Raw genomic sequence first — 11,103 nt, forward strand, 5'->3', positions numbered from 1 at the left:
TCCAAAAAGGGCAAGAAAAAATAATGTCGACCCTCCCTGGTAGTGCAGTGGGTTAAAGCACAGCACTAAGAAAAATGTTTTTTTTTTTTTTTTTTTAGCTTTCTGAAATAGAATTATATAAAGACTTTAATATTTAATGTACTTGCTCCAGAGCAATGCTCTTAAAAGCAGGTTGATTCCACGCCAACAGACGTAAAACAGGACACCTTATAAAAATTGAGTTAACATTGGTTTACATCTTGAGTCTTAGAGGTAAAGGATATATATCTTTGCAGATACAAGGGTTGGGGGAAGGGTGTCCTGAACAAACTCCACAAATAGGAGACCCCAGAACAAAACGACCCAAGCCACCAAGGAGTACGAATCCCATCATGTCGTCTCCACTGGAGGGAGGATGCCGGGAACTGAGGGTGGAGGTAAGCAGCCAGGTTTGGTAGATAACCACACACACGAGCCTTGGGGCACTTTTTTTTTTTTTTTGCCAACTTTCAGCATGCTATTGGGGTTCCAGCTCAGTGGAACTGCAGGACACATTCACTAATTTCTCTCTCGTTCTCCTTGAGTTACTCATTTCTTTATTTTCTCTTTTTGTAAATAAACTCTTGCCTGCAGCTGAATCTCACTATAAGTTCCTTTTCTTTCTTTCTTTTTTTTTTTAAGATTTATTTATGCATACAAGGATGGGGAACAAGCCAGAGGTGTGGGGGTGAAAGGATTTATCAGAGACAGAGTGGGGAGCAGAACAGGCAGATTTACTTAAATACACTGCTGAGGGGAGCAGCAGGCAAGACAGGAGAGGACTGCAGCACCAGGTGGGTCAGCTCCCTGGCCGGGGATCGAACTTGTGCTGCAGTGACTGTGAATAGCTTCGGAGTGCTGCTCTTTTACTCCTTGCACCCCCAGGGAGGGCCTCGGTATCAGTCCCTTCGAAGTGCACGGATGAGGACCCACAGTCAGGCCAACCCATTTCACATTGAGGTTGCCTGTAACACAAGGTTTGCCACTTTTTTACCTGCGCTGTGTGTAGTTTGTAGAAAGATATGCTCCATGTAAGAACTGCTAAAAGGAAGTGCCGGGTAAGCGACACTGGTTTAAACAAGTGAAGCTAGTATTGTCTTTCCAGATCATTTGCTCTAGCGCAGTGCCTCAGGCTCCGTCACTCACAGCAGTGTTACCTGGAGCTGAGGCTTCTGTCAGCCTCTGCCGTCCTCAGCATGTTGGTCAGAGCCTGCACAGCCTAAACTTTAGAAAAGAGCTACTGCCCAGTGAAGGGGAGAGGCCCCTCCTTTTTTTTTTTTTTTTTGCTTTCAATACATTCAGCTTACATGAACCTGGTTCAACAAGTGTATTAATGTCATCCAACAGTGATGAAAGAAATCCTGGTAAAAAACATTTCACAAGGAAATTAAAAACATGATTCACTTGTCTTTTTAAAAAATTTGTTTCCCTGCACGATAAAGTCTAGAAATTTAAGTTTATTTTCCATATTTCTTTCTGTAAATATTATCCACATGGCCTAGAAATGTCCAATTAAATACAAGTGCAAGCTCTGAGAGAATGTTTCAAAGGTAGTCATTTGTAAAAACAGTACATCTTTTACTTATTTAAACTATTTAAATAAATCAATAACTAGTTAAACCTTCTGCCACAATTAGTGAACAGCACTAGCTAAATCAAGATGTGAAGATAATACTTTTAATAATGCAGAAAACATCACAATGGCTGATCCAGTATTCATCTTACTAGTCATTTGAGCAGTTTATTGCTCTATACCAAAGTCAAAAATGCACAACTGAAAAACATAGGACAGCTATTACCTTTAAATACAAGCAAATCACAACAACAAAAATCCCAATTATATGGAAAATGTTTGAAGTGTATATTTACACACAATCATTAGTGAGGAATCTAGATCTCAGTGTCTTGAATTCATAATTAGGCAATAATTACAATGTCTATCCTGCACAGATATTAAAATACATATGTTGTAGTTGATAAAAATTATTTACTGAAAATTTAAGATCTAGAGATTTCTACTGACAGGAGGCTTCTTTATTTTCTTAAAGCTAAGCATGCGTTCCTTCTAGGATATTTCTAAATTTTTAGGTATTTAAATTTTGCTTTTCCTTAGAGCACGTGGCTGAATTAAGATTAAGATGGGCCAGCAGCCCCATATGAACAATTTTAAATGTAAACCCCCTTTACCAAAAGCTCAGTCTTTTATTTACCATGAAAACCCAGACTATAGCACTTGCTACACGGCACTGAGAATGACAGCCCTTCCTTGAGGTCGTCGTCCCAGAGCGTCCATGGTGTGTGTGCAGGTGTGTGTGTATGAGTGTGTGTGTGAAGAGTTCTCTTCCCCTTATTTCAGTTGTGTTGACTTCTAATTCTGTATAATGACAATGTAACACAATCATGAGTTGCTGGATATTTATAAGAGTAGGTGCGAAAATGCAGATCTCTTACCTGAAGTATGATGACAGGGTACTGAGAGAGGGAAGAAAATACAGGTTAATGTTATTAGAGTGCATTCTTTTTCACAAGATACTGCATTATAATTATAGACTTAATTTAATTCCTGAGACAGCCCCGCTTTCCTAGAGGATGGAGTTTATAAGGAAATTTAAAGATTCTAAGAAAACACCAAATGTTAAAAGATCCCAAACCTCTTCTGGGAAGTGGAAAGCAGATCCCACTCACTTAATTTTTTCTTTAGATGATGAAGATCTCTAAAGAGGTAGAAATCAGCTGACAATTAAGGAAAGTTTTACATGTCAGTTTGAGACTTAGCATTGAGATTCTAAGAGTATACCTACATACTTCGCATTGGTTCCTATTTCCATACTTTTGAAAAGCTTCCTGATGACACATTACATAGCAATGGATTTATTTTATTTGTTTACATTTTATTATGCTGTTAAAAATTTAAAATATATATATACATAAAAAAAAATGAGCTCACCAATTCATCAATAGGTTTGAATTTGGTATCCAGAGTCACTATGCGAATTTGAACTAGAAAAGAGGAAGAGGGGACAATTTTTGTTGTTGTTAATTCGCCCCCAGCTGTGATGACATGTACCTAGATAGAAATTCACTTGTACATAGATGGAACTTGCTCCCATAGAAAGTGCACCCTTCTCTCCCACCTCTGTTTTGACCTGCTGAGATTTGGGTTCCATTTGGAAAGATCTCTTATTGCACATTTGTAATCTGTTGATACTCTGATGTTCTGTTACCAAAGTTGACACTTTACCATGAAAGCCCACAGGGATAGGGATATCTTTAAAATTAGTGGCTGCATTAGTCATAGATGACAAATATGAAATATGCATGATAGGAGTTAAACATAATTTTCCTGGAAGATATATTGATGTTGGCTGTTAGATTAATTTTGGCAGACTTCCAGAAAAGCCCATTTTAGCTACTTTTGTATACATAACTGCCATCATAGCATTTAAATAAAGGGTATAATGCAGCAAAAAATCCTACTATTAAGAGTTTTAATTTTAGCTCTTTTTCTTTGCAATAACTCATCATAATATATGTTAGAACAAATTTGTAGATGCTATTTCATCCAACCCTGTAATGTGACCAATAAGAAAAAAAAAATCTTAATGATTAGAATGCCCTTGACAAAAGCCAGTAATTTATTAAGAGCCAAGACAAAAATCAATTAAATTCTGAATCCTGGTTAGGTGTACTTCTTTGCACCTTTCTCCTTATAACCACAAGGAAGAAAGGACTTTGCCTCTGTTACCAGATTTATGGTTATTTATACTGATATAAATAATGATAATGGTGATGATAATATCATTATGGAGTCTTTATTGTATGCTAGGCACTATTTTACATTGACTGTCTTACTTTATCTTCACAAATGAGACACTTATTATCTTCATTCTGCAGATAAAAATCTAGTCTAAATAGAGGTTTAATTAGTTTGTGCCACTGTTAAATTATGAAGCAACAATTCTAAGGAAATAATTTGGCTTCACATTCTGTTTTAACTATTGTTTCATAGAAGCCTTTCTCTGGCATTTGTAAACAGTGAGGAGGCAAACAAAATGTTAAGAAGCCAAGCATTCATTTACTGAGGTTAAAGGACACAATTTTATAATTCATCTAGATCACCAGTACTTATCTTAGAAATCCATGACATTAAGAATAAATTCATTAAGATTAAAGATTAATCTTAAGACATTAAGATTGAAATTCATGGATTGCTCTAAATGTGAAGTGTGTGTTCCTAAATTCAGTAATAAAAGGAATCATAAATATTGACTTACCATTCTCTCCAGATTTATAAATGGGTTTGTCAGTTTGCACAAAGGTTACTGTTTCTTCTGAAACAAGTGCTACAGATCTCCTCTCAAAGATTTGAAGAGTCTTTCCCTTCACCAACAAGGTCAAAAAAGACAACTGTGCAGAAGACTTTTGAGAAACCTGTTATGTGAAAAAGCAGAATGGAAAATTATTGTACTTGTTAAGAGGGTAATGTTTTAATTTGTCTTCTCAGGCTGAAAGAGTCTTGAAAACCTATTTTTTTTTTTATTGGGAGGCTTAGCAATCACTATTTAGTATAAGAATTTCTAATACACTTATTTTTATGTCTCCTTTTTTTGCTGCCTAGATCTCATATCCATAGCCTAGATTCTCTTCCCTCACGTCATTCAGCAGTTGTACTACCTACAGTGCAGAACTGGGTCATGTAACTCTCCTTTCACTAGAAAATGGCAATATTTCCCTAGTTTTGTTGACTAGGTACCTTTCCCTTTTATTTTTTGCTTCTTGGGAATTTTCTGGTTTTACTTCATGGCTTCCACAACTCATCCAAGATTAAGATGTGTTATCTCTCCAAAAAGAGTATTTGTGTACTAATTTCATCTTGCCATTTGAAATCCTGAAGTGGCAAATTCAGTGCCTTACCTTGAAATCTGCACAAGCATAGAAGTGATCCTCTTTCACTGACTGATCAAAGATAGTGGTGTTGAACCCATCGTATTCTAAGACAACGCTCAAGGAGACGGATTCATTAAGGTGTAGAAGGTGAAGACAGGCTTTTTCTGTAGAATGACTTCGAATCACAGGGGACACCCATAGGAGATACTGCCTGGGCACAGAAAGTAGCCAACACTGTGAGCAGGAATAGGAGAGATGCAGAGCAGGCAAACAATGCGCCATGAGCTACTGAAATATGTCTGAAACATACATCTTTTCCTTAGTCACCTTTCCCATTAACTGGTTTAAAATGTATAAGGCAAACCAGTTCGCAGTCTCAGAAGTTAAAATGGTACAAAAGAATCAAATTTTACAATAGAACATATTTAATAAAGTCACCTTGCTAGTATTTTAATATGAATAGAAAGTATAATATTCCCTTACGGTTCTGAAGCCATGGAAACAGTAAAATGAAGCAAAATGGAGCTCAGACAAATGATGGGCACCATTTTATGCCAAGGTCTGAAAAGAGATCAAGATAAAATATTCGCTCTCTTGTCATTTGATGTTAACTGCCTCAACTCTGAATTGTCTTTCCTTCTTTCTCTGCAGCTCTGTGTATTGCTGCTTTTATAGCCGCACACAATGAAGGATCAATTACTTTCAGCAGCTCCACTCAGTGACAGGCCAATCCCATTGCTTTCCCTCTCCCATTCTTTCCTGGAGGTGCCACTTAATGTACCATTTCCTTCTTAAATTAACTGGATTCTTTTCTATTTTTGGTATCAGTAGGGCAGGTTGGACAGGAAAAAGAGAAACAAAAGAAAAAGCCTGTGGTCCCACACTTAAGGAGTTCTTTAGCTCGTGAGCACTTAACTCGGAGGCCTGGCTGCAGGATTAAAAATAGGAATTGGCAAGTGGATAAAAAAAAAAACCTCCCTGCAAAAAGCTGTTATCATTCCAATTCCCCCAAAGATAAAATATCCAGGCTTAGGAGAGTAGCATATCTGATGTTGATGATGGTATCGCTCGTTTTATAGATAATTGAAATTTAAGTTATTCTTTTCTAGTTTCACAGGATTTAAAATTTGGCATATGTTCCATATTTACTATGAAGGGAGGTTTTCTATGAAAGTTCAATGTATTTTTCTACCCTAAGCATAAGAAAAAAAAATTAAGGTATTAAGAACAGTGTGAATATGCACAAATACACTACTCACTTCTTGGGAAAAACAATTTGTGAGGGCAGAAATCTGCCTCCCCCAAACATGTCTTTAGCAAGAGATTTATCTCATGGGAGGGACTCTGAGGCTGGGTAGAAACTGCTTTTGATTTTATCTATCACCTTCTGTCTGAGGACCTCTGCCAGAAAGATCTAATATCCTCATCTCTTCACAGTGGGAAAGGCATGTCTTTAAATTCCTTTGTTTTCCCAATAAACACCCTAACTGCACTTCCCTTTTCTTCCTCCAACCCCCCTTGATTTAGCTAAGCTATTTAAGAGGATACCTGAAGCCACATGGGCTGTTCAGTCCTGCTGGGTCTCTTTCTGCTGATACCTAGGTGATACATATGCTATTATTAAACTTCTCTGTGACCTTGTGTCTTTCTGCCCAATGCTTATCGATTGCCAGTTTAGAAGAATCCAGAGGGTTATAGGGTCCTGTCCTTTGCACCCCAACAACAGTCATTTTGACTGCAAATCATTCTTGTTATAGAGTTCATCCTTGGGTAGTGCAGTAACCCAAGGAACGGTGGTGCCATTTTCTCTGCCTTCACTTATACAAGTCCCAGATGACCATGAGCCAGATTTTCTGAATGGGGACAACTGGGAAGGAGGGAGGCGGGAGGCAGCTATATGTAAGTATCAGAGCTGGAATGAAGGAGAGAGGAGAGGCACTTGGAGGAGAGACACATTTGCCAAAGACAATAGAGAGGTAGTTCCTGGGACTTTTGCGTTTTAGCTGAGACACTGGCAGTGTATCTTGACTTCATCATGGATTGTATGGTACATTTTGAATTTCAGGTGTCTCTGGTCCCAGCTTTCTAGGACCTTTCTAACCTCTTTCTGATGGTTCCCTGCCAGAAGGTAGACTCATGGCAAGCTTTTGCACCTTCTCTGACCCACTTTGGGCCAAGCCTGTTTGGATAGGTGCGTGCCTATCAGGAGATGGATAATTTTCAGAGTTTGACTGGAAAACTCTTATTTTGAACCCTGTTCTTGCCTCCTCTGTGCAACTAATTAATGTTCTTTCCCACTTAGACTACATTTTCTTTTACTCTGAGCATAGGCTGATGGATGCTTTTAGAATGTGCAAAAAGGGTTCCCCCTTTAACAATTTAGGGTCCCTGGGTACTTTTTTGTTCCAGTTGCATTTCTGCAAATAAAAAGAGCTTACCAAAGAGCCATTTGATAGGATCTCCTACATGTGTTTATTCTCTCATTTGTCATTTTTTTTCCCCTCTCTTCTGCTCCTTAACTTCAAAAAATTAATTTCCTCCACTTATGTCCACTGTTTTTGATAGGGGCCTTTTATACTCTGGTTGGCATTTCTGAGCATTCCTATATTAGATAAATCATTCCAGATGTCAAGGAGATCATGTCCCATGAGTCTTTATTCTATTAAGGTAAATAGAACTGTGTGTGGATTAAGCCCAGGAAAGAAGCAATGGGGAAGCTGGCCATCTCCCTAGGGCAGGACAGTTACCTGGTCCAGGCCTAACATGGTGTCCTAACAAGATGGAGTCATTTTGGTTTAACTACAAATATAAAAACATAAATTGCAAAGCCACGTGTTACAAAGTCTCTCTTGCATTAAGATTATAGACAGTGCTCAAAGGCATTATATTAAAACAATAAGTGGCAAATGGGTAAAGAATTTAATAAGCAGGTTTTGAAATGGGAACCCTAAAAAGATTATAAATTTTACAGGTGGAGCAGAAATTGAAGCAACTATTATTGATTAACAGCTTTTTGAAAAAAACTATAAGCATTCTGTGTGTTTCAAAAATAAAAGTAGGTTCTGTTTTGGTGAGGGAAAGTGTGGTATGAAATGACATTTAACTCAAGGTTATGATTGATTTGTGAAAAGTCTTTGTGCTTAGGAATTCCAATGGTACTTTGAGAAGTAGTGAGTGTGATAATTGTACTCTGTGGAAAACTGAACAGTATGAAAGTAAAATAGTGATAAGCCACATGGGAGTGTGTTCAGAGACGGTTCCAGGTTCCAGAGGTAGGAGCCTGCATGAGGCATTGATTCTTGAAGAGACATTTTATTTTACTCCGTTGTTAGAACTTGAGACAGTTTGGTACAGAGATGAAGAGGGAGTGGTTAAGATCGACAGTGATGGCGTGTCCCATTGCAGTTAGACAAGACAGGAAGACAAAATGAATATGTAGTAGACAAAATGAATATGAAGCGAAGTTTGAAGTTTGATAATTAGTCAGTATGAGGTGATCGCAGAACCACAAAGGAGGTGACAGCTAGGAGATGCGGATGTAGATTTGGGTCTCACTGCAAATAGTGCTTAATGTCATGGGCATTGCTAAAGCTACATAGAAAGACCAGTGATGGGAAAGAAGACAACCAGTGGCAAGAAGAAGGCTACGATCTGGCTTGCTCTGCCTCACCAGCTGGATGATATTCAGCAGATCTGGGGTCATATTAGTTACTTCCCTAGCACCACTGGGTTGAGGCAATTCCTTGGGTGTTATGACATTTAATGTTTTATAAATTCCTTAAATAACAGGAAAACATTTTTATTTTCCCAACTTAATTGGGAAAGCATAATTTCCTAATTAACTGGAAATAATTCCCCAATTTAATTGGAAAGACACATAATTTAATGTCAGTCTACTTTAAATGTCAGAAATGTAAAAACTCAGTTTCTGAGAACTGGAAGACTTTTGAAGAGACTCTTGAATGTCTGATTCACCTTTGTGACATGTTGAAGGTAACATTGCAAGTAAGAGCATTACCCAAGGTCACTAGAGTATAGGTTGTTGCTATGTTAACTCTAAAATAAAACTTCTGATGTTGCAATCTGCTGAGAGGAAAGTCACCTGTTCCCCATAAAGGAATTTGACCAGTCCTATTGACCTTCATGCTCTCAGATGTTTACCTCCTGCATCACTGATCAGTTGTTAAGAGTTGCCAAGACGTTCTAATCACACAATGCTTATTCTAGATGAATGGTTTTAAAAAAGGGGCCATTGACCTTGAACAGCACAGGTTGGAGCTGCAAGGTGTTCACCTGCACACAGGGTTCTGCATTCATGGATTCACATAAATACAAATGTCTGTTGGCGGGTCCCTGTGCATACAGCCAGCCCATGGGAAGGCAGACTCCAAGTTATCTATGGGTCTTTAACTGAGGAGTGGCGTGTGTGTCTGTGTCAGGGTTGGGGTCCCTAGTCCCTGAGTTTTCAAGAGCAACTCGTACAGAATGTATCTTGGAAAGGCAGAGGAGAGTCAGAGTATAGGGGGCCCAGAAACAGAAACTCACCCCATTTCCATGCACCTGTCTTGGATAATAACTCCCGGCACACCGTGAACTGGACTTTGGGGGGTGTGTGTGAGATAGGGGGGCAGGGGGTTAGGGCAGCTGGGAAAGAGGAAAGGAAAAGCAGACATTAATTGGAAATGGACTAGAGAAAGGACAGGCATATGGAGAGAATGCTCCTTAGACTTTAGCATTTTGGCACTGGCAGTGGCAGCCATTACTGAGAACAAGTGTGGGATTATGTGGTATATTTTGAATTTCCAGTCTCTTCTACCCCAGCTCTCTAGGACCTGCCTACCCCCTTCCTCGTGGCTCCTGCAGGTATAATGAATGTGACTGTCTTTAAGAAACTACATTTTTTTCCCCAACTCTACAAAGTTTGACATTGTCAAAGCTAAGATTTTATCCTAGGTTATTTAGGGTCAGATTTTAGCCTTCCATTTGCCTTCCATGCTAAATAATATCACTCCCCCAAGCAAGCAAACAGGACGATAAATAAATAAGCATGCAAACATGAAATAGAATCTTACTAAATACTACCTTCTTTGAAAAAACATGGTCTTAGCAACAACACTTAGACTTCAGCTAATATTACCCATTCAACACAGATTATTATTCATTGGTTCCAAAATGATTTGTTTAAATGAACTTGTCATTCAAATACTTACTGGACACTTTTACTATCTGCCAAATATTGTAAAAGGTACTGGGAGTTTTAGTGATGGACAAGATATATGTGATTCTCACTACAAGAGATTTTTACAACTTGATGGAAGAGACATTTTAAAGACCAGTAATAATTCAGTATGCTAAGAGTCTGGGTAGCGCCACAGGCGTGAGAGGAGCACACAAGAGTGGTGCCTTCCACAGTCCTCACCACAGGGAAGGCTGCCTTCTAGAAAGTATGATCCTTCATGTCACAGATAGGCATTTGTTTGTAATACAGATATGTCTGTAGCTCTCCCTGGTGGCACAGTGGGTTAAAGTGCAGCACAGCAGGCAAGCTACAGCCGCTTCAGTAGAGTTCGATCCCCGGCTCCAGAGGTGACCCACCTGGTGCGGCAGACCTCTACTGTCTGACCCGCTGCTCCCCTCAGCAGTATACTTTGTCAGTCGACCTGTTCTGCTCCCCACTCCATCTCTGGTGAATTCTCTCACTGCCCCTGTGCCTCTGACCTGTACCCCAGTTCTGTATGCATAAATAAATAACTCTTAAAAAAATATGTCTGTCATTGGGCTAGGTAGTGGGTTCCAAATGTGTTCCACAGCTAAAAAGTAAGAGGGTGGAATGTAAGCGGATTCAAAATGGCTTGAGAAACTATAACACAGAGCAAGAGAATAGGATTAGTCAAGTGTGAGGCACAAAGCAAACTGAGATACTAAGTCATGGGGCATTTTGTTTTTTCTTTGTCCGAATGCAACTGTAACCCATCAAAGTGTTTAACGTGTAGGAGTGACAGGAACAGTTTTTTGATTGAGAACTGGATTCAAGAGAGTTCTGAGACTGGAGTTTGTCAAAATCACTAACTAAAATATTCAGAAAGTTAAGGATAAATTTGTTATTTTATGTTATTAAGCCATGTATCCTCTCTTTAGGACTTAAAGAATAGCATTTTTCCTTTTTAAGGTAATGATTAGGGTATAATGTGGTATATC

The 11,103-nt window shown here is 38.7% G+C and overlaps 1 protein-coding gene across 1 annotated transcript in view; it reads right to left on the reverse strand.

Moving 5' to 3' along the window:
- The window catches only part of LOC101623979 (ovostatin homolog 2-like), a 40,840-nt gene extending 35,387 nt beyond the window's left edge, over positions 1-5,453 (reverse strand). The window contains exons 1-5 of the mRNA XM_012732339.1: positions 5,389-5,453; positions 4,933-5,116; positions 4,293-4,449; positions 2,966-3,018; positions 2,470-2,490 (exon numbers count right to left, since the gene is read on the reverse strand). Coding sequence (XP_012587793.1) covers positions 2,470-2,490; positions 2,966-3,018; positions 4,293-4,449; positions 4,933-5,116; positions 5,389-5,453 — 480 coding nt within the window. The remainder of the gene's footprint in view (positions 1-2,469; positions 2,491-2,965; positions 3,019-4,292; positions 4,450-4,932; positions 5,117-5,388) is intronic.
- Positions 5,454-11,103: the final 5,650 nt, after the last annotated feature.

Source organism: Condylura cristata, unplaced genomic scaffold (assembly GCF_000260355.1).
Source record: "Condylura cristata isolate star-nosed mole 26May11 unplaced genomic scaffold, ConCri1.0 scaffold00034, whole genome shotgun sequence".
NCBI lineage: Eukaryota > Metazoa > Chordata > Mammalia > Eulipotyphla > Talpidae > Condylura > Condylura cristata.